This window comes from Lates calcarifer, linkage group LG15, assembly GCF_001640805.2.
Source record: "Lates calcarifer isolate ASB-BC8 linkage group LG15, TLL_Latcal_v3, whole genome shotgun sequence".
In the NCBI taxonomy this organism is placed as follows: Eukaryota; Metazoa; Chordata; class Actinopteri; family Centropomidae; genus Lates; species Lates calcarifer.
In genome coordinates this window covers 28,249,352-28,273,344 of record NC_066847.1, presented here as the reverse complement: position 1 = coordinate 28,273,344, position 23,993 = coordinate 28,249,352, and the positions used below count along the sequence as shown (strand labels likewise).

General features: G+C 42.1%; 1 protein-coding gene across 7 annotated transcripts in view; it reads left to right on the top strand.

Moving 5' to 3' along the window:
* Positions 1-23,993, top strand: part of LOC108887933 (zinc finger protein 516) — a 47,175-nt gene that overhangs the window by 15,660 nt on the left and 7,522 nt on the right. For 3 of the 7 annotated variants that reach the window (XM_018683651.2, XM_018683642.2, XM_018683687.2), the window contains exons 2-5: positions 998-1,177; positions 11,603-13,921; positions 17,714-19,036; positions 22,458-22,562. In XM_018683651.2, the coding sequence (XP_018539167.1) occupies positions 12,163-13,921; positions 17,714-19,036; positions 22,458-22,562 (3,187 nt within the window). In that variant the 5' untranslated portion in view covers positions 998-1,177; positions 11,603-12,162. Of the gene's footprint in view, positions 1-997; positions 1,178-11,602; positions 13,922-17,713; positions 19,037-22,457; positions 22,563-23,993 lie in introns of those variants that run through there. The other 4 variants (XM_018683669.2, XM_018683660.2, XM_018683704.2 and 1 more) reach the window with 3 other exon arrangements.

Below are 23,993 nucleotides of genomic sequence, written 5' to 3'. Positions count from 1 at the left end.
TTTGAACTTTTTATATGTGATCTATGTAGGCGTTATTTATTTGCGTTCTTTGTCATATTTTGCAAGGAAACCTGTCACACCCCAGTTGACATCATCTTTAGTAGCTGCTTTCATGAAATTGTCTGTCAGATGTTTTCCATCATTATAGACACTGGTGGAATTAGGCAGATTTTTTTTCTCTTTTTACAGGTTTCTTATGCTCAGAGATTGGAACTACTGACTCTTTAGGGGGATACTTCTTTGATTTTTAATGTTTTTAAACTAAAACATCTGTCAAAGCAGAGGAAAAAGTAACTCAAATTTTCTTGAGAACTCACCATTTCCCACACACAGCCACCCACCCTTGCACAAACACGCCTACACACAAACCTGCCAAATACATACACATACATACTATTGCAAACACGCCTACATTTTCGCTGCACAGTAAAGCTTCATTGGGGAGGGGGAGTGGTGCTAGGGGGTTAAAGTGTAACTATACTAGCAGATTGTCTCTGTAGGACTATTGGATGAATGTTGAGGGAGCGAATCCTGGCCAATTTCCTGTGCTGTGGTTACACTGCAAAGAATATCTGTCATAACATGCTGTGTAGTCTGGCACTGAGTGTTTCAGTCATGCCTTCTTAATGAAAGTTTAAGTGAGAAAACACAAATGGACAGAGCTAATAACCAGAGACACACATTTGTTTTTTGTACAGATCCTCTCATTAGACCATGGTGATCAATAGCCCAAATTCTTAAGAAGTCAGAGCACTCCTGTATGATGGACATTTTCTGCAGCGTGCAGCCTACAGCCTGCATTTCTCTCTCCATCTACCTCGATCTCTCACATCTCCCTCTCTCTCCCTCTCAGTCAGCTCTTATTATCCCAATCCATCTCCTGCCGTGACTTTACATCACTATCTACCACTTATCTTCCCTCTGCTGCCCTCCCTCTCATTATTTGCTCTGCCTTTTCTACTCTCCTTGACATGCATCTCTCTCCCTCTCTCTTCAGATGCTGCCTTGTTTTCTTCAGTATTAGTTTAGAGTTTTTCCACTGGGCGGGTTAACAAGCCGGCATGATTTCATCAATGTGAATCAGTCAGCCTGATAAGACGTGACCCAGATGGGATCTCCAGCTCTTTTTATACGGCCATCCATCATGACCACGTAGCCACATGAGCTCCCTCTCACGGTAATGCCTGTCAGCCTGCGTATGAAAGAAATGTGTCATGTAGCTTCAGTACACTCTCTAGAAAAACTCTGTGTCCCTTATAAAAGACTAACAATGTTTGTTATTCTCATCTAGCAGCCCCAGTTCCTGTGTGATGCTTCTTTTTTTATTTTTTTTGGCTATGAAATCCTGGGCAGATGTTTCAGGACACACACATTGGCTCTCGCACACACACAAACAAAAACACTCCTAGAATATTCCTTTAGGGACTTATGATAGTCAATAATGAGTTTATGGTGACCTGAGTGAACTGTCATATGCCTATAACAAGCCCACTGGGACTCAAAGTATGTCTGTAGGACAAAACAGTACATTTATTGGAACTTCATTACACTAATCTTTTCTGTTATGTCTCTTTAGAAGGAATCTTGTCTTTATGTCTTTACGAGAAATACTCTTATTCAATTTCCTCTCTAGATTTAAATGAAAAGATCAGCACCACTGTCATGTCTGTACGGAGGCTAACATCAGTAGCTGGTTACCTTAGCTTAGCGTAAGTGTTGATACAACATAATAATGATATCAGTTCTCTCATTTAATTCTCAGTAAGAAAGTGAATGAGCATGTTTCCCAAAACTTTCTATAACATTCCTGTAAAAAGTGAATTTATGTTGCCTTTACATTTTGTATTTGTAATGTAGTTTTACTGTAATATTTCAGATAACATTATATACATGGGGTTTTAAGGTGTCCAGACAGAAACCATCATACATGCAAATTCAACTGCTGGACCATTAGCTGCAAGCTAGCTAACAACAGACGCATTGACTGCATCTGTGGGTATGTGCCCATGTGTTGAACTGAACTCACCAGAAACTTCAATTCCAGCTATTTTCCTCTCTCCCTCTCCTTTCTCCTCTTGTCTCTGTACGTTTATTAAGAAGAATCATGAATTTGTTTGTTTAATTGCGTCTTTCTCTTGATTTTACATTTCCATTCTCAGTAGTTAGCTTAGGGTATTTATAATATGTAGGCTATTATTCAAAGCCATTTGTAATGAAAACAGCAACAAAAGCATAGTTGAAGTTCTTGTTTTACCTGCATTTAAAGTTTTGGCAGCTGTAGTCCATATTTTTGCCATATTGTGATATACTCTGCATCTATAGATAAAAAAAAAAAAAAATTAATTAATTAATGTTGTGATTTCCACTAAATCGCCCATAGCCTGCCTGTGTTGACTGGTTCTGATATTGCTAGAATGTCTGACTGTATGTTGTATAACAGTGGTGGTTTTGTTCAGTAACCCACTAGTGATTTATAGTGTCCATATCTTATTTAATGGTGGCTTTATCTCATACTATCACAATATAGCCCCTGTAATGGTTCTCTTATAATCCTATAGGGATTTATAGTGTCTCTGTAGTGTCCAAAAAGTAATTCATAGTGAATCTGTATGTCACTGCTTTTTATTTTCTGTGATATCACATAGACATTCATACTTATGCACATGTAGAGAGGGTTCAATTCTCAGTACAATGTACTTTACACAATAACACTTTTTTTCCAGGGGTTGAAATTGGATTTTACCCACTGGTTACTTTGTTTGGAGTTGTGCCTCTTCATAATGTGTGTGTGTGTGTATTTTTTCTTGTGTGTGTGTTTGTACTTTAGAGCAGTGTGTGAACCACCTCGCAACAACAACAACTGCCTGTTTGAGCCCACACACTCTTTCTGTAGTAGAGCCATCAGGAGATTTCTGTGGAAACCCTCCCATCCTGCCTGCCAGTGTGTGTGTATGTGTGTGTATGTGTGCAGGCGGCAAGGAAGAGTCAAAAGCAGATCTGTTGCCCTGTTATGTTCTCATATCTCCTCTTGACAACTCTTACAGGATGTGTTCTTCAGATTTTGCCTCGAGGTAAAGACAGGCTTGAAAACAAGGCACACAAGAACAAGTAACAAGAGCAAGTAACCAAGTAAATGAGTAGGCAATGAAAATTCAAACAGACATGCACAGAAAAAAAAGAATGCCAATGCTGCACCTCAATGTATGTTCCTTAAAGCATCCATTGATTGTCAGTTTTGCCATTAGGGAATGAGGCAACAGACACCAACCTTTTTGGTTTTCTAGTAGAAGATTGATGCCAACATATTTTAAATACTGTCTTAAAATGCTGTGGAGGTGATTTTGGCGTCAGCATTCTTGGGGTAACTGACAAGTCAGTTTCCTGTAAAACGATGCCCTTTAATAAGCAGCAAAGGTTGAATTTCTCTTTTTTCCTTCTGGTAGCCAGCTGGTGTGGTGAGTATAGGACACAGGCTTCTCACATAGATCTTGCTGTGTGAAATGACAACTGTCTGTGGATTTTATCAGCTTTAATAAATGTTAATTCTGTGAGTCAGCCAAATTACAAATTAAAACTCTTGGCTGTTGTCTTATTAATGTTCTCTCTTTATGCTGCTATCTCAGCCACTTACAATAGACTAAATACACACATTTATACACAACTGTATAATATGTTTGAAATGTATGCTCTGGGTTACTGAAAGAACTCGTTGGCAACCGATACCACACCACTGGATCAAACCCACTCCCTGATTGTTGTTTGTGTGTATGTGAGTGTACGTGTGTGTGTCTAACCGCTGAGCCATCTTGCTGCAGCAAAATGAAACGGTTATATCAGAACATGTGACAGTGTGAAAGACTGGTGGCCAGCTTTGAGGTCACCGGTCTAATTACACTTCGGAGAGACTGATTCAGGTTCAGTTGCAGAGGTTGTTCGGGTGCTGCAGACGGATGGAGGAGAGTGTGGTGGAAGGGGTTGGGGATGGGGGGGGCAGCAGGGAGAGTTGTAAGAGGAGTGGACAGTCAGGGCATGGAGCAAAAAGAGACGGAGGAGTTTCAATTTAGATTTAAATCGAACACAATTACCACGAGTGCCTCTTCTGCTTTTGCTGCTATTACACCAACAAGTTGCAATTTTACCTTTGCTCCTGGTCTGGTTTTTTGTTCCAACTTGCTCCAGCCCTCACTTCCCTGTATGCCTTTAATTTCAAAGCAAGGGGAAGCATAGAAGGGAACTGGTTTTGCAGGTATTTACATAGATATGAACAGAACACAATGAAACATCTTCAATCTTTTTCAATGACTGATTGTATTTGTGTACAGAACATGGATGTCTGAGCGTCCTTACATGTCTATCCTAAGGAAAATAAGCAAGATCCTATTACATAAGCACATTCATCCTTCCATCTACTCCAGTAATTCAGGATTAAGATTTGGATTTAGGTTTATGGTTAGATTAAGGTCTAGGCCAGGGTTGAAGTGGGGTTTAAGCGTTTGGGGATGAACGATTCAAACCTACAATCCTGTACAAGAAGACTTTATGTGGAGAGCATATCTATTGTTTGTGTAATTGTGAGGCAATTAAGATCTGTGTAATGATAGTTTAGTCTGCGTTGCACAGTGACAGTAGATCCCAGTGTGTTTATATGTGTGTGTGCAAGAGGAATGCTGCTGTGGTTCAGGAGGAGGTGGGGGGCTCTATGGGCAGGAGCACCCAGGGGTTAACGAGCGGTGTGAGAAAAACAGGCAGAGACTGAGAGGGAGGGGGGGGAGGGAAGCAAGCATACACACACACACACACATATGCAAACACACACTGAGTCCCAGAGGAAGCTAAAGATGGTCGGGCCCATGAGAGCAGGCAGCTCTTGTTGGCTTTAAACAGAGATAAATCATAGCAGCAGGTATCATTCTCTGTTGATCAGTTTAGTGCTATAATTAAGAATAAGCAATGGATGGCAAACAAAAGTGGAAAATACATACAATTCTCTAAAATTCTAATTTAGTACCAACAGATAAATTCACAGTTTAGATATGAGATATGTTGTGAAATTGGGAATGTTTTTTTTTTCTAATCATTTAGTCTCATCTTGACTCTTGTTTCTTCTTCTCCTTTTTTATAGACTCAAGAGTTTCAAAAATCCACAAAGCTGACAAAGAAAATACATATCAGCATTAAGTGACATAGCGCAACAGTCAAAAGGCAACTTACAGATGCACACCAATCATACTGAAAACCAGTCCGTTTTAACAGGCAGATGTTTCTATCATTTGCTACAGTTTTGTTGGTGTGTAGTGTTCTCTGTAGTTTACTCCATAGGGCTGAGAACTGTCCCCATCCCCTCTGGACCCGTCCAGTAATCCCACTAGCATGGACCGGTCACCAAAATGTAACATGACAGTATTGACCCAAACACCTGCCACTTCTTACACGCACACACACACACATACACACAGACCCAGTGGACTCTTTTCTATCCAAAGGCCCTTCTCACGCAAATAGAGTAGGCAGGCAGGATCCCCTCTCAGCCTATTTATCAGAGGGAGGGGGGTTTGAGAAGGGGATAGACAGTGTGGACCCCCTCCATTGTTCTGGCTGGGTTTAAGGGATGGGGGGGGGGGGCAGGAATGGAACTAGGGATAGGATGGGAATTGGAGACCCCAACAATGCCACAAAGCCCCCCACTGCTCTTCCTGCTTATGAGCATGACCTGCTCTGACAGACCAGGGACAGACCCCGACAAGTGGGAAAACTATAACATAAGTATAGCAGCCCAAACTGGACTTAAATTACTTGGCGATAAAACCTAAAATAATTGGAGTCAACCTGGAGCTAAAGTAGAACTAAAATGGAGTCAAACATGTACCTGTTGAACTATTGTCACAATTTCCTCATGTTTTGGATACCTTATTGGGCTGCTATATGAGCAGATACAATCAGATGTTGTCATGTGGGCTCTGCTAGTTGTTTTTCATATGACAGGTATGACAGTGGTATGGTCAGAGTTGTTTACTGGTCTATATACTTGATTTATTTCCCCCAGTGTGGAGTCAAACAAAAAACAGCACAGATGAGCCAGGATAGACCCAAAACAAGCTTATACCTGAGCCAAACTAGAACCAAAACAGAATCCAAAAAAAGTCAAAGATAATGAGCTCACTCAGCTTCTCAAACTAATGTCACTTTTGGACACAGTCTAGAGTAAGAGCAAGCAACCAGCACAAGACAGGATCAAAACACACAGCTGCACCACAACCATCTGCATTTAGTCTCTAAAGGATTGTTCCATCTAGCTTGCATACACACACAAGTGCATGCATGGCCAGATGTGGTTATGTGCAAGTATTTGATTTATGTAAGTAAATCCTGGAATGAGCGCCTACATTTTTACAGTGGAGTAATAACAATGTAGAATAATGCGCACTGCAAAATACATAAAATGTTCCATTGATGTAAAAAGACATACATGTAGAATCTGTAGAAATTGTTCTTTTTGTAGTGCACAACTGCAGAGAGAATTTATGATATGCGGGGTGAAAGTGAATCAACAGCACTGAACAGCAGCTGAAGTAGAACATCGTTTGTCAACCACAAAGTTTGCAAAAAGCTGTTTTTTATTTTGTTTCACAGCTGACACATTTGTCACCCTAAAACTGTCCCACATCTACAGCATGTGTGTTACAGCCTGTAGGTATGCGTGTGTGTGTGTGTATCCAGCTGTGCTTTACCCCTCTCTCACTCCTCATCGTGGAGCTTACAGCAGACCTCTTTGTCTGCCAGTTTAGAGCAGGGTGGGAGGTGAAGAGCAGTTTGTTCATAATGGATTATTGATTGGTCTGTGAATACACTGGCTCTGCACTGTGTTTGTGTGTGTTGGGGGTACGTGTGTGTTTAAGACTCCATACCATCCCCTCTGTCACACTATGAGCGCTGAATGTCTCCACTTTATGAGCAACTGTACAAAAGATAGCAAGGTTTTTTGTAAAGTGCTCTCTGTATGTTATGCTCCGTGAAGCAGTGTATGTGTGAATCTGTGTGTGTGTGTGTGTGTGCAACTCTCTGTATGGGCCGTTAAGCTTTCAATGCTGCCTGTATGAAACAGTGTTAAAAGCCCACAGTGTGCTCATGTAGACTTTCAAAAGATGTGTGTGGACAACATTAAAAGCCCCCTCTGTTTTGCTTCATGATTCCTCAGTTCCCCTGCATGTATGTGTGTGTTTGTGTGTGTGTATTTAAACAGAGCATCCACTCTTTATTTTTCCCCACTGTGTTTTTTTTTTTTTTACCCTCAAATGCTCGTCTCTGTGCTGCTGTGTGGGAGGGGAAAAAGATCCCATCACTGCTGAAGGATGTCCCACACGAGAACGACCTACAGTTATTATCAGTGATAAGGTGACAGTGTGAGTGAGTCAGTGTGTTATGAAAGCCAATCTCTGCACCCTTGGGTGCAGGAGATTTGTGTCATGGCTGCCTCTGAGATGATTGCTATGATGAAGGTGCTTCCTGGCTGGATGACAGTGTTTTCTATCACAGAAGAGTAACAGAGTGAGGCTTAGCAGCTTCTGCCTTTTGTTAAACTGTAATGCCGTTTAAATAGTAGACTGGAGTTGTGCTATATTGTAATAAAATCTGAACATCTTTATGTTATTATTGCACCAAATGTGCTCTGCAAGTTGAATCTGTGGCCTCTAGAGGGAGCAGCTGAGCAGATATATGACTTGCATTGGAAAAGTCAAACAGAGCAGCTAGTTTAAAACCAGATTATAGTCTAACTAAACATGCTGGAGGTATAGAGTTGTTTGATCTAGACAGAAAAGAGAGACCTTTAAAATAAGAAACAGAAAAAGTTATATACAGAGCAGGCCTAGTCAATGTACTGCCTCATAATGCTTGTGTCTGTGATGGTATCATGGTAGTATTAAATTTTTCTATATTAAACTTAGCTTTTAAGTCAAAATTCTGGCTTTGTGACAGCACTTAAAAGTGAAAGCAAAACCTGACATCTGTAAACAGGTCCTTTTCTGGCCTGCATGCACAGTTTAGCACTGTTTGTTTCGAGATTCACTCCAGATGTGAACCTCAGGAGTCTCACATACAGAAATAGCTACACTGCTCTGTAAAGGTTGTGTATGGATGGGAAAATAAGAGCGGATTTCCTCCTCTTGCCGGACCTCAACCGCTACGGTTCAGTGTTCAGAAAGCAGAACAGCAGAAGTTGAGTGTTCAAAGAAGGGGGGGCAGTTTTCACAGTATTTCACACAGCAGTCATTATCAGCTGAGAGTAGGCCTCCACTCACCCAGTGACTCATGGAAGGGCAGCTTAAGTGTCCATTAATGGCATGTCTGATATCAGAGCAGTGACGTTCCCAAGTAGGGTTGAAATGGTCCTAGTATTTAAAGGAGGAATTTTCCTGCAGGCAAAAAAGTCAACTGTTAAGTGTTTCCATCAGAATACAGCATTTAAACACACTAAACTAAGGATTGAAACACTAATTTCAGTTCCAATTTCAGCTACGATCTATCATCAGTCTTATTAATCCTTGTGTGTATGTGTGTCTGTGTGTGTCAGGTTAATTAGCAGGAGGATGTCAATGACAGTCAAGGTTTACAAACTAGACTGTTCCTGCTAGCTACAGGAAGACATTATATCCATTTATTGTACCATGTTGGCCTTTAATAGAGCTTTGATGCCTCTTCCCTGTTTTTGATGACTTCGATGATTGGTAATCTTGTCCATCTCTCCTGGACAGTTTCTCTCTCCTTAAGCCAATTTGTCTTTTTTTCTGTGCCCTGTATGGCGAGGAGCCTGCATTGTTTCCCTTCTGGTGGCTAATCTTATTACATTTCAATTTGCACATGTGACTGTCTGGTGGATGACAGGCTTACTGTTGAATAGTCTCAACCCCCCTCCAGAGCCCTCCTGACCTCCAATCAGCAAGGCCATTTAATAGGAAATAAGATCATTATCCTCTGTTTTTAGTGCCAGAACTGGAATAAACTGCTAAATTATAATGAGTAACATTAAGATGTAGAGACAGAGCAGATGGAACAGATGGAGGGGAAAACTACAGTGGATGGTTGAACGGAGTTGTTTTCCTTATTTTGCTGGTGTATGTCTATCATCACCTGATTCTGTATCATGTCACATGTTGGCTGTTATTCAGCCATTCTTCTTTGTTCCTCATAAATTCTTAATTCATTTTTGACTCAATCTCATAAATTCATGAAATTAACCCTACAGTTTGTGAATGTCTTATGTAAGTGAGGCATAGACATGAGTCCTGTTAAACACTGCAGCTGTGTGACTATAATATATACTGTACATAACAGAACCAATCAGTATGTTGTCATGGGGTTAAAATAATTAAAACTGAAAACTGCACACTGCTGCACTGTTTCATACCTGAGCCAAACGCGGGGCACACACATTGAAAAGTTGCTATATTATTCGTCGTTGTATTTTAAAAAGAGTCATTATGCCAACTTGGTAATATTTGTTGAGATATTTCACTTAAAACCACAGTGTGAACCTTGTAGTGGCACTAGAGGAAAAGTAAGGGGATCACCAAAGTGATTAGCATTCATCCTCTGAGACACATGATTGTAAATAATAATTTTAATGGCAGTCCATCCAGTAGTTGCTGACATATTTCAATCTGGACCAAAATGGTGGACCGACTAGCCGTTGCTGCCGTTCACGTTTAGCATGGCTAAAAATGTAAAAGAAAGCAGAAATATTGAGCGTTTTTTTTTTTTAGATCAACATTGATTTTATTTAGACTCTAAGAGGTCTGGATCTGATACAGTTTGTTTCAAAGCAGTGTCTGCCACAGCTGCACTTTTGGCTCGAGGAGTACTTGTTCACTGGAAGCCTTAGCTTACTAAGCACTCCAGGAGGAAGCATGGTGAACCATGGAGGCTGTGCTGATTTCAATAGCATAAATCATTTTAGATAGATAGGTGGCTCTGGCGCAGGGTAGTCATTTTCAGTGCAAGAGTTTAAGACATATGATTGTTCTTGTGCTAACTTCCCTCCTCCACCACCTTATCCTCTTATGATTATGATCAATTATCCACTTATAATTAGAACCTGGCAGTAACTCAGGTTATGGGCTCTGGCACTTTATATAATAGCCTGTAATAATGCTGTCACTCACATTTCATATAGTCCACACTTTCAGGCTCTTGCATCTGCTGAAATTAATGCTCCAGCTTCCCATGGAAATTTCTTTTCATGTTTCAAAGTTTTGATCTTTTTCTGAAAAGAATTTAGAAGTTGCTTCTAATATTATACATAAAAAATGTGTCAGTTTAATGTTACCTAAACCTTTTATTTAATGATGTTTCATTGAGCTGACAGGGAGAAAAGGAAAAAAATTAACCTCTGTGATTCTTGGGAGAATATTGTGACTTTGCTGCAAGAAATGACAGTAGTTCATAATAAAGAGATGTGGTGAAAACATATGACAATTTTGACATGCATACAACATTATACAATCAAATGTATGTATATAATTACAGCAGTCACAGACAACTGACACCAAAACTGAAAAACTCTGCAAATTCTTGGAAATATTCCACTCACTGAAGGAAATATATAGACATTATGAAATTAGTCATCACTGTTGTCTTTGTCTCTTCTTATCATCCTGTCTCTTTCTCTTTCTGTTTGACTCTCTCCCCAACCCCATTCAACTCCTGTTTGAGAGATAGAACAAAGAAAACTGTCTGAAGAGCCACTTCCTGTTGTGTACTTAAGATCCCTGTCATGTGATAGTGTCAGTTGAGGCGGGTGTGTGAGGCCAGTATGGGGAGGGAATATGGTGGCACTGCTGATCTTGCTGATGTGAACATGACCCCCCCCCCACCGCCACCCTGATTGTGTAAAGTGTCGACTCAGCCAGTGTGGCGTCAGAGCCCCCAAGCCCTGCACAACTCATGCACAATCACAACACACACACATAGTGGTGGTGTGCAGTGCAAGCCACAGACACATAGTGGACTTAATACATGATAATAGCCCACACTACGCACACTTCACTCATTTTAACTCAACTTATGTTAATCTTTATAATACGAATTCAAACTTATATTAGCTACAATGGATACATACACAAGATTGTGCCATTCTTGACTTTGAATATCAAACTCACAGATTTTTTTTCTATAACAACAATCTATAATAACCTTTTCTGTTTTGCTTTTCACACTTTCACAAGTTGCTTGTGGGTTAGCCTTTGTGGTCTTATCCGGAAAGCACAACTTCTCGTATCTTGAAAGATGTCAGGGATTTCATTTCTGTCAGTGGTTTGCCTCATGGTGATCACCAGCCTGAGGTCTTGGTTTACCTACCTTTTAATTTACCACTACCTGACATTACCAGACAGATATATACAGGTCTACCTTATGATTCATACAGTCCCACCTACAATACTGCAGCTAGTTTAGCTGCTGCTAGCTTAGTATGCAAGTAACTGGATGTGGATGATAACTGAAACTGTTTGTAAAGTACTGCAGTATTACTAATATGTTCCTCGTCTTTCTTCTCACATTCCTCCCCACTTGCTGTCTCCCTCCATCTCTCTTTCTTCTTCATTCTCAGGAGGATGATATACATGCAGGCCGTGCTTTAGAGAGCTCACTGTTATATGACCTGAAAGCTGCTGATACACATAAACACAGAGGATGAAGAAGAGAATCTGGTGAAATGAAGAACAGAACTTTGGTGGATTAGCTACGCTGACACAGAAACCTCTCAAAACTCCCTGCCACTGACATAATGATGACCTGAAATTGAAGGAAAACTCTATTCTGAGAAACAATTCTCAGTATTATGTTATCTGCTAGGCCTTTATTAGCCTGAACAAAACTTAATGTTTTGCCACGTGTGTCTAAGCAAATGTTAAAGCTTTCAGTCTTTAATTCATTGACAGTGTTCAGTGAAGATGAATAGATGGTGTGGTGTCCAGTAACCGGAGAGCAAGTTGTAAATGAGCTGCTATGCTAGCAGAGGGATTTCTGGATGACTGAAGGCAGATAGCATTTTAACTGATTGACAAAGGCACACTGGACTCCCCTAGATGTGCAGTTGCAGATAGCAGTGGTTTCAAGTTTTTTTGAGCTTGTGAAAGGCCAGATAGATAGGGTAGATTACCTTGTACCATGAATCCTAGAGATAGTGTGGAAGTGATGGAAACACAGGCAGGAGGTCAGAAGGAGAAGCTGGTTGGAGACAAGATCAACCCTGGAAATGAGATTGAGGGTGAGGATGACAAAATCCCTGGGACTTATGACTGCAATGTCTGTGGACGCAGCTTCCCATTCCTTAGCTCTTTGTCGCAGCATATGAGACGCCACACAGGTGCACGCCCTTACAAATGCCCCTACTGTGACCACAGGGCCTCTCAGAAGGGCAACCTCAAAGTTCACATCCGCAGCCATAAACTGGGCACGCTCTCTAGCCATCACTCCAATGATGATGAAGAGGGTGGGGCAGAGGAGGAGGAGATGAGCGTTTCAGAGGGTCTTGATGGAGGTACGAGTCCAACTAAGAGCAGCTCTGCCTGTAACCGGATGATCAATGGGGACAGTGGTGAGGAGAGTCGGAGGAAAGTGCCTGCAAGGAGCATGAAAAGGGAGAAACCTGTTACCGACCAGAGGCCTTACTGTTGTCGTCTTTGTGGCTACGAGGCCCAGCGAGAAGACCAGCTCCTCAGCCACATTGAAAAGGTCCACATCACAGCAGACACAGAAGAGGAGACAACTGCTAAGGAGGAGGGTGTGACTGAGCCTGATGTCATCCAGCCCCAGAATGATGGGACCTTCCCCTGTGAGACCTGTGGCCAGGTCTTTACCCAAGCCTGGTTTCTGAAGTCGCACATGAAAAAACATGCAGGGATCCTGGACCACTGCTGTCGTATTTGTGGACGGCGGTTCCGCGAAGCATGGTTTCTCAAATCTCACATGAAAACACACAACACCAAATCTAGGTCACGGTCAAAAGCAGATTTAGCTGAGCATCCAGCCACCATCAACGATGTAGCCCAGGATCCCGATATTGTTACTGGCTCTATTACATCTATCTATCAAATGTGCTGTAAATGTGGGAACCTGTTTCACAACAGAGAGAGTCTAAGAGCCCATGATAAGGTCCATAGTGTTAGTTATGGCAGGAAATCCCAGAGCCACTGCAGACCCAGTGATGATGACGACTCACCAGCTGCTAAGAGACGTTTCCTTGACTACTTAAACCTCAAGCCTGTTGAGGAAAAGACCTTGGATGAAGAGGAGGAAAGTGAAATTCTGGGTCAAAGAATCCCAGAGCTAGATCCAGTTTGCAGCTACCAGGCCTGGCAATTAGCTACTAAAGGAAGGGTTGTGGAGCCAGTGGAGCCTAATTACAAGGCCTCCTATGGGGGAGGAAGTATGGGGGAGGAGGCCCTTGCTGGAGCTGCTGTAGTGTTTGAGAAGGAGAGCAGTCGTTACGTCCTGCAAGGTCAAGAGAAGCGCAGCTCAGGCAGACGCAGCAGTTCTGGGTTGGGAAGCCATGTCTCCTCAGGGGACCGGACACCAGAGAGCCTCAGTGACTCAGAGTACCGGCCTTCATCTCGCCAAGACCGACGACGGCCATCCCAGTCGCAAGCTCCCTCCAAGTCCAATGAGTGCTTTGAATGCGGAAAGGTGTTCCGCAGTCGTCATCAGATGATTGTCCACCAGCGGGTCCACAGGAAGGAGGGAGGCAGGGCATCTGTGGGGGACAAAGAAAGAACTTCAAGGGACGACCGTTGGGGCTCTACCAGTGATCCAGAGTCGGGCTCTCCCAGCAGGCCCTGTACCCCAGGGTATGGAGACTCTCCCCCAGGCTCCACCCTTGGAGATCAGGCTTCAGAGATGGGTACCTCAAATTCCGGCGAACGTTCAGGTTAGTTAACAACTTCTGTCTTTTTATGAAGTGTATATTCTTTGTACTTTCAACTGAAATTATTGTCTCTAAACAAAGGAATAATGTAAGGATTTTAAAGCACTAACCTAAAGTGGGTGGTTGGTAAATATTTGCAATTTGGGAACTGGAGCTTTTACTATTTTAGTTATATTGTCACACATACAGTATAAATTATAGTATGATGTGATCTTGGAAACCGGATTTTGGATGAGGGCTTTTGTTAGGGTTTTTATTTATTTATTTATTTATTTTTAAGTGGAATGTCATAGTGCTGATTGAAGATTGCTTGTTTTAATAGTCACTGATGTGACCATCTTTATTACCTTTGTCTTTTAGATAATGATTTAACTTTCTAGCATAAAACAATTGGAAAATATAACTGCCATACAAGTAAAGGAGTGCCATAAGCATAAGTACGCTCTGCAGGATTCTTTTGGTGGCAGAAATGACTGTAGCCCTTTTCAAGCCTCCCACTCGAGGCCTCTGGCTCTGTCACTCTGTAGTAAACATCTGTTGATGAAATGTGCTTTGTGTAGGTGCTGCTACTCAGCTCATCTGTCTCTATGGAGTGGGAATTGGAGCCACCGTGTGGCACAATATTGAAATGACATCTGACTCTTGTCTCTTAGAGAGTGCTGCACACAAATACTATCAAATATGGTCAATAAACTTTAACTGCCTCTGAAAATCCCAATTACAACTGTGCGAATATTTTGTATCACACAGCAATAAAGCTAACAGTTAAGTGAAACTATGTGCCTTTCTGTGGCATGTCAGTAGAGCAGAAAGCATTTTTGGAATGCCTATCATTTTTTCACCTCCACAACCAATAAACACTGCAGAGCAAAAAAAGAAAACCTACCCATGCAAGGGCAAAACACCCATAATCACAGCTGAAATATGCTATAGGTAGGATTCCTGTGTATGTAGCACTTGACACCTCTGGCTTTTGTCTTTCAAACACACCAAAAACACCATTTGTACAGGTTAGAAGATAGCTGTGAATTGTAGTGATTGTTTCCATTCCACCCTGTTAGTACAGACATTCAAAAATAGCAGCAACATTTCTTCAGGCCTGATCGAGCTGTGTGCTATTTCAGGTCTTCCTGTCTCAGGAAACTCCCCTCACCCCCCTTATCTGTGTGTGAATATGTTTTTTGCTCTCCTTTTTCTGTCTTTGCCATGGAAATCTGTCTTTATGTTTCCTTTTACTCCTCGCTGATGTTGTTTATTGTATAACAACTGATTATTTGACTTGAGTAGAAACATAACAGTCCTGTACTCCAGGGTGTGGTTAGCTTCTTTTGTAGTAGTAAATGTACTGTGGAGAATTCAATCTTTCCAAAAACCACAGACATCCTGCTGTCTGGTTGCAGGAATTGCATTTGAGGCACTATGTCTTTGTAACTCAACTGTACATAAATGTAAGGTATATTAAATATCAGATTCAAAACCTACAGCATTTAGAGGCATGGTAAAATGTGATAAATCCTGATGTTGCATTTTTCACGGAAATTTGATTAATGCCTTCATGTTTGTGACAAGGCCACCTTATGTATGTAAAATAATATTTTTGGCAAGATGTAAAGGCCTCTGTTTATCTTTTTTCTCTTCACCTTTCTTCCCCATCCCTTCTGACTCTTTCCTAATCTCTAAGGTTAACTCCTGTGACACTTCCACTGTCACTCATCTACTCCTCTTACCACTGAGCTAGCCAGGCTGCCTGATGTCTGAGGGAGTGGTTATTTATAGAGTCACCTCCCAATGGAGAGGGATGCAGGCAATGGGGAAAGAGACACTCAAAGGACATTCTGGTCCCAAATACTCTGATGTCCCTTACAGCCATTTAGCTACTTTTTGGGAATGCAAATGAGAAATGACAGAGTATACATGCAGATAGCGACAAACACCCTGGCATAGGCTTTTTGACAAACCGGCTATGCTGATTATAGATTGATGACATTTTCCTCTGTGGTAATCACTTTGCAAACACAGTGGATGATTTACATCACAAATATATTTACAAGTTGCTGTTATTGAAGCTTTACACCATATACTTTCACAACTGTGGAGCTGTTTGCATTTTTCAGTTCAGTTTCTCTCCTGACGAGAGCAGACATCTGTGCATTCTTTTGAACAGCTCTATACAAGTGTGAAATTGAGGTTATTTTTCATTGGTTTCAGTGACACAGATTCATGGATAGTTTAGATCGACTCTTTGTGTGTTTCTAAGATATACCATTTCCTCAACCTTCTACAAAGCTAAGTATTACTGCAGTAACACGCTGTCAGCACTGTGGCATAGTTCATCTTAATTGCTGAACTCATTCACTCATGCTGGGCAGAGTTTGCTTTAGTGTGTGTTTTATGTTTGTGTGGATGTGTGAATATGTGAGATTGAATCAGGATTGCACTGGAAGGGTAATAAGAATATTTTTGGCTGATATTCAATTATGTACTTTAACTACAACAACTCTGACTGGTCAGGAATTGATTATTATAAGACCAGTATCGGCCTTTTAAACATAGCACATCAGTCCTACCACCCTGCTTGCTAAACTGCCCAGCCCTGGGGCTTCACCTTGGCAGAGTCTGAGCTGTGAGTGTTGGTTAGTGTTGCCAACAGGAAGCCAAATGAAAAACAGATGGTAGGTTAGTGGTGTTGTTGTAAAAACGGGTAGGGGTAGTGGAGAGTACAATAATGTGCTACTTACAGTATCTGATCCACTGCATCATAGGAGACTGTAGTACAGTATTTGTGTGTAAGATGATTTAAGGTTCCATGACCTGGCCCTGCTCCGATACGATGGTTTTATATCCAAGACTGCCAATTTGAGGAAGTGATGTTTTACATTTTCTCATGTTTAACAACATTTTGGCAGTAACTGAATACAAGAATTATGACTATGATTACTATAATTCTCAAGTCATACTCTTTTTTTTCTCAATTCCTGAAATTGAACATTGTGGGATAAAGTTTTCCAGTGTTCCAGAAAGATGGGACATATACGCCCCCTTATGGAGAGTTTATGAAGTTACACATCAAGAATCGGCAACATCAACTCAGTGCAATAGACACAGGTGCAATACAATACAATGCCAGTACAACAGCTATACAATAAATGAATCAACTCTGTGAGCCTTAATATTCCATTTGAATTAAAGTGTCAAAAACGTGTTTATGTTACTGTTTGATTTTACAGTTTACACCATCATAGATCCCAAAAAATGACCACAGAGATAAACAAACACATCTCTGACACAATTCTAACAAAATAATTATATTGAATATGGTAACCCTGTTGTAACAGTAGTATTCTTCTGTTTCACTGATTAAAGTCTGTTGTATTCTGATATATTCTTGGAACATCGAAGGATGATCTGATGTTATTATTGTTGTTTATCTTTGTGTAGATTTGTTTAGTTTTCATATAATGACAGAAGTAATAGTACTAGTAATGGTAGGATACTATCCTGTAGATATTCTCATTCATCCAGGTCATAGTTATCTCAAGGAAGTTATCTCAGTTGCGTTCGATTTAAATTTCCGGTAGGATACTATGAAATGAAAAGATAGAATATTGGAACAATGGCCAATACTGCAGCCTGGTGGCTGCTCACCAAAACTACATGAGGTTGCAACAATATGAATCTGGCACAGTGAACTGAGGTAATGACCTCTGACTTATGGCTGGTTGTAGAGAAGAATATAATCTAGATGATTTCCTTTGTAGTCATTGACCTTTATGTTGTCACATCTCTCCCCTACAGATGAGAAGCCTTACATCTGCAGCTTGTGTGACTTTGTTACCACAGAGTCACAGGCTTATCTGACTCATGTTCGTGTCCAACACCCGCCTGCCCCTGATGATCGACCAAGCCCCATTCCCAGCCCCTTCAGCTCGGACAGAGGCACTCCCAGTGGTTACCCCAAGCTGAAGAAAGCTCTTCTCCAGGGACTGAACAGCTCTGCTCGATCATCCCCGCTCGATCCCAGCATGACCCCCGTGGATCTATGTGTAAGGGCTGAAGGCATCAGGGGGATAGCCAGCTTAACCTTTGACAGGAAGGCCCTCCCAAGCCACAAGTGCTCCTTCTGCTCCCACTCCACCCGCTACCCCGAGGTGCTCTGGATGCACCAGACTGTGGCTCACCGCATCAACAGCAGTAGCTCCAATCTGGCTCCTAAATGGGCCTTTAAAAACAACTCAAAGGGCTCCAGGGACAGCTCGTTATCCTCCAGGAGACGCACTGGTCCGCCACCAGTCCTGGAGGGGAAGGAATGTCCACCGCTGCCTCCACTCATGCGTTCCCAACGCACCCGGCCTCCAACCTACTCCAGCGAGGTTCTAAAGAAGAGCAAGCCAGCCAGTCATGCAGCCACACCATCATCGTCATCATCATCATCCTCCTCTACCCCATCCTCCTCACTCACCAGGGGTTCCTCATCCTCCTCGAGCACCCAAGCTGGGAGAGTCCCTGTACGGCCTGGCAGCAGCACTAGCAGCAGCATCAGACACACAGAGGACCAGAGTCATCAGTCTCGCTTCAGACCCAAAGTGGATATTTATCCCCGGGGAAGTTCGCTGTCATCCTCCAGCTCCTTAGAGAAGAGCACTGGCGCCCTCTCACGTTCCTCAGCCCCAAACCCCAGCTCTACTTCAGCTTCCAGGATGACTGACCGCTATATGATGCCTCAAGAGGGCCTCGGCTTCATGCTGTCCAGCAAACATGGCCTGGCGGAGTACAGCCGCGCCAGGGGCTCCCCTCACCAACCGCTTCCCAATGCCCACAACCAGGTCCGGGCTAACACCACAAGGCCCGGCACCATCACCCATAGCTCCACAGCAGGACACAACTATGGAGCCTCCCAGGCACACGGAGGCACTCTGCAGAATTCCTCCTCTTCCTCCTCCTCCTCATCCTCTTCTTCTTTGCCTTTGGAGACTCGTGGAGATGTAAAGCAGGAGCCAAATGCAGAGACACCGGAGATGCCAAATGACATCCTCAGCTTCCTCAAAAACTACAGCCCCCACGAACTTGCTGCCCTCTACCACCGCTGGGGTTCGGCTAACGCCCTACTGGATCCCACTGGTAGGGAGTCATTTTGTTAAATTTGTAGTAACCCAATGCAAAAATTTGTTTTTTGTGAGTTTAAGTCTTTGCAGAGATAGTCCTGTGACATCTCCCTCATCATCGGCTCACATACAATAGGCCCATAGGGTATTGGCCTTGGTGAAAATGCCAAATGTCAGGAGTTGAAGAGAATTTTTTTTTTTCCCAAGTGACCGAGTATCTTGTTTTTGAGCTGCTAAGAGTAGAACTCACTGGACTTGACAAGCTAAACCAAGAAAAGACACACATAGATCTACACTCAATGTACGATATTCACCCCCTCTCTAACACACATGGACACTCTACACCCTCTCACACTAACTCACCATCTGGCAGAGAATGATTGACAGACACATATACTGCTCCATTCTGACAAGGTTTTTGAATAATGAAAGGGAGCTCCATTAAATGAGCACACACATGTTTGCTTGGTATGATAAAAGGCTGTATCTAGGGCAGCATGTATGTCTGTGCACGTGTGTCCATATGTGCTCAGGTTTTTAGATGCAAAAGGAGTGTGTGTGTGTGTGTGTGTGTGTGTGTGCAATTTTTTTAAACCATGAAAGACGTGAGAGAACCTTTACTACTCTCAGGTCTGCGAGGCATGCCTAGTCTCCAGCTCCACTCTCCCAGAAAGCTGTCACAAACTGTTTAGGTCACGGCTCTGCCTGACGAGAGACTCGCACAGATGCGAATGTTAGGGAGGCAAAACAGAGAGAGAGGGAACATAAGAGGCAACGAGAGAGATGAGACAGAATAATTACCCCACCAGCTGCTTTGGAAATGGTCATTACCGAACATCCGTATTATTTGCCCATTTTCAGTTGTGTCTCTAAGGTCAAGTGGGGCTGTATAGAGCCAGGGGTCAAAGACAACAGCCCCAGAGCAGACGCATGACATCGCTGTCACCCGTCCAGGCGCATATCGTCACAATCTGCCTTAGCCCTTTGAGTCACATGCTATAAAGTGACCTTTTTTGAGCAACTGAGTCTTTCTCCCTTTCCTCTCTATAATATGTGCACCAGTGTGTGTGTCTGCTTGTGTTTTCCGTCCAGCTCTGTCTTGTCTTTCATTAGTGCATCAGTGAGAAGGGCTGGCGGCCCAGAGTAGAAGTAGAGTATCCAGAGGCCAGCAGTCGGGCTGCCAGAGACACTCTCTGTCACCTCCTCTGCCTCCCTGTCCTCCTTGTCCTGCTGTGTCCCTCCAACACCCACCACGTTCTGCACACAGACACACACAAACCAGTGGGCAATGCCCAGGTATATGCCAGCCTTAATGCTTGGGGTGTTGATGTGTCTAGTTGGGGTTTGAGCAGTAAGCGTCCCCCTCACCAAAAGCACCCCCCAAACCCCTGGGCCTGTTTTCTGTCAGCAAGAGAGGTCACAGGAGTGCGTATGTATGTGTGCATGAGAATGTGAGTTTTTGCGGTCACAGTGTCATTAAGCGGATCCAACAATCTTTAAATGCTTTCTCCTCCTGCTGCACTGACTAAGTTTACACACACACACGCAGCAGGTCTTCATTAAATAGTTATCTAAATTATAAAAATGTGGATGTCTGAAATAGAGTCATTCCAGTTTTCAACAACAGGTTACTTTATGCTGAATGGCCGCTCTTTTAGCCACTCAGTATGCATTCTGTCTGCTTTACCAAACACAGCTGGGCTTCATATCCCCTAACAATTAATTTCTTGGTGGCATTTTTCTTATACTGCCTCATTATAGTTTCAGAACTCTCATTAACTATGTTCAGTTGGAAATTGGCTGCTTTTGCCAGGGTTTCCTTTTGGTATTTTAAATTGGTCTTAAAGTATAATCCATGTAGCATTAAAACATCCTTAAAAAGTTTTAAATGTAATTTTGTTTACCTGCAAGTAATCATATTATGCTCCTTATAGGATGTGTATAATGGTATTGGAGCAAGAAGTGCATTGAGTGTTACAAAAGCTGGCAATTTAAGGAGGTTTTAAAATTATGTGACTGCATTAGTCATGATTTACCCAGTTCTTCTTGTGCAGAATAGCTCCTGTGAAGTGACACAAAAATGTATATTGTGGGTTCTCCCTGCAAAAAAAACAAAAAACAAAAAACAGGCAGGTAGGGATTCAGAAAGTTACTCATCAGCAATGACTAAACTTCTTCACAAACAATCCTGATTTTATATGTAGTATAGGATTTATAACCTTTCATCATCAAAATTCAATAAGTTTCTTCTGTTTACCATTAAAGGTCAGTAATATGTAAAGGTGGCTTGTGTGTGTAGTGTGAGTGTTGCTGCATCACTCTGTGTGTGTGTGAGTAAATGTTGCCAGTGTGTGCCACAGCCCATGCCTCGCTTGGACCAAGCACACATATATATAACTCTTGAAATGCATACACATGCAGACACACACACACACACACACACCTGACATGTGACACACGGGCAGCGGAGCGGGCACATCACAGCCGGGGCGTTTTAATTGCCTGTAATTTATGCGGTGTGTGTGTGTGCTGTGTGTGTCTGGCTGTCAGCCTCTGAGATGATGCTGTGTGACAGCTGCAGTCCAGCCCCTGGAGCTAGCCGCTCATAATGACACATTAGACATACTAATGATGCTTGCACGAGTCCACTACTGACGCTACCTACCTCCACCGCTCCAGCCAGGCTCTCTGCTTATGCACACCCACTCACTTTCTGCCCATTACTGACCTTTACATCTCCATTCAATCTCTGCAAACACTGCCATGTGAAAATGTCTTCTGCTTTGAAATAAACTTATACTGATGTCCACCTTTTCCACCAGTCCTCACAGAAAAAGTCACACGTGAATTCACAGCATACGTGATTTTAGAATACACTGGCCTGTGTAGGTGAACATGTGACTTTTCTATTTATAGACTATTCTATTTTCTATTTAAACTGATTTGTCTTTCGTGTGACTTTATTTGTGAAACTTCTTCTTCTTTAGTTCTATGAACTGAAGTGTAAACTCAAAGCATGTTGTTTTCGGTTCTCCTTTTTTCAAGGGACTGATATTGTTCAAAAGTCAAAACTGCAAACAGCACAAAACACCTGATCAGGACCAAATTAAGCAAAACATTACTTGTTGAGATAAAAATTGGCATTGCAAGAGAGACATACTTTAAATTTTTTAATATGGATTAATATTACAGAGGTGTTTTTAACTGTGTTATAATCACACCTGTGTTATAAAAGTAAGGATGTTTTTGGGTCTTCTTTTAAATAAAGACTTAAACTGAATATATTGTAGAACCTTTGATTTACATCTGACCATATGAGAAACCTCAGTTGACCCAGTGATTCTTTCTAGATTTTGCTCTTTTGTGCTTTGTTTAATTGTGTGTGTCCCCCCCTCTTTTTCTCTATGTTGTGTGTGTATGTGTGTGTGTGTGATCAGGGATGCTGAGGTCCCTCATGCGACAGGGGCAGTATTTCTGTCATGAGTGTGGGAAGAGCTTCAGTCAGCCCAGCCACCTGCGCACTCACATGAGATCCCATACAGGTAAATACAGCAAACACTGACATTAAAACACACAAAGGAACTAAGATTACACACACACACACACACACACACACACACACACACACACACACACATACATCTAGTGACTGGGCAAAGTACTATTTCTAAATCACCAATATTATCTGTATGTGTCAGTTTTTAATCCTTAAGTTTTGTTGAAATTGACTTTACTTGCTCATTGATTGGTGTTGCTCAGATAAAACCAATGCAAAGTGTGTTTTGTAGCTACTAAACAGAGCACTGGGTCGCCAGGGCCCCAAAGAGAACATTGGGATTAAAGTGGTCTGACAGTCAGTCCTTTAGTATGAGTTTTAAAAGTCATTTGCAGTAACTAAAAGAAGTTTTGAAGAAAAAGTTGTTTGTAATCAAGCTGCAAGACCATCAGTCACTGAAAGTGTAAAATTATTTAAAAAGGAAATTATGACAAACGTAGACAAATGACCTCAGCAAAGAGCAACAGCAGTGACAATTCAGTATACTGTACTCTGCATGAGAGAGGTCTTCCACCTGCGGAACAACCTTATTAGCTACTTGTTATTCATGTATTACTAGATGTTCCCATTTTTTTGGCCACACCTTCAACAGTCACTCATGCCTGCGCCACCTGTGTACACACATCATCACCCTCAAACAGCCATTTATCCACCCAGAAAGCACTCACATGAGATATAGAGAATATATGCATGGGGATTCACATTCTCTGCAATATTTCATCGTCTGACTCTCCATACGTCGGCTGCGTTTCTCCTAAATAAATCAAAACAGATCTTTTTGTTCAGCTGAGTGTGACAGCCAGTCTGTGAGTCCTTCCTCGCCCTGGGCTGGGCAGCTGTCTCTATTTTTTAAACTGAAACATGATTTGCTCCGGATACTGACCTGTGACAAATTGTATACATTATTAATCACATGTCAATTAGAGAGATGGAATTGCGCATTCTAATGAAGCAGAACAGCATTTGTCCATGCCAGCCTTATGAATCCATTTGCATGTGTCCCAATGCCATTCACTAAACAGCTTGATTTAGACATCCTACCTTTTTCCTCTACTTTCTCCTTCTCCCCCTCTACTTTTCATTCATTTCACTTTTCTTATTTCCTGTCTTCTCCTTTCCTTTCCTTTACTCTTTCCTCTCATCTCACTTTTTCCACTGTCACATTCCTCTTTCTTTTCCTCTCATCTCACCTTTTTTCCTCCTCTCTTCCTCTTTCCTTTCCCCTTTTTCCCTTTCACGTCACCTTTTCTCATATGTCTCCTCCGTATTACTTTCTTCTCTTCTTTCCTCTCATCTCAACCTTCCTCTTCTCTTTTTTGTCTCCTCTTTCTCCTCCCTTTCCTGTTGTTTCCTGTTTTTCCTTCTAATTGTTTTTTATGTTCTTCTTAAGTTTCCTCTCCTCTATTCACTTCTCCTC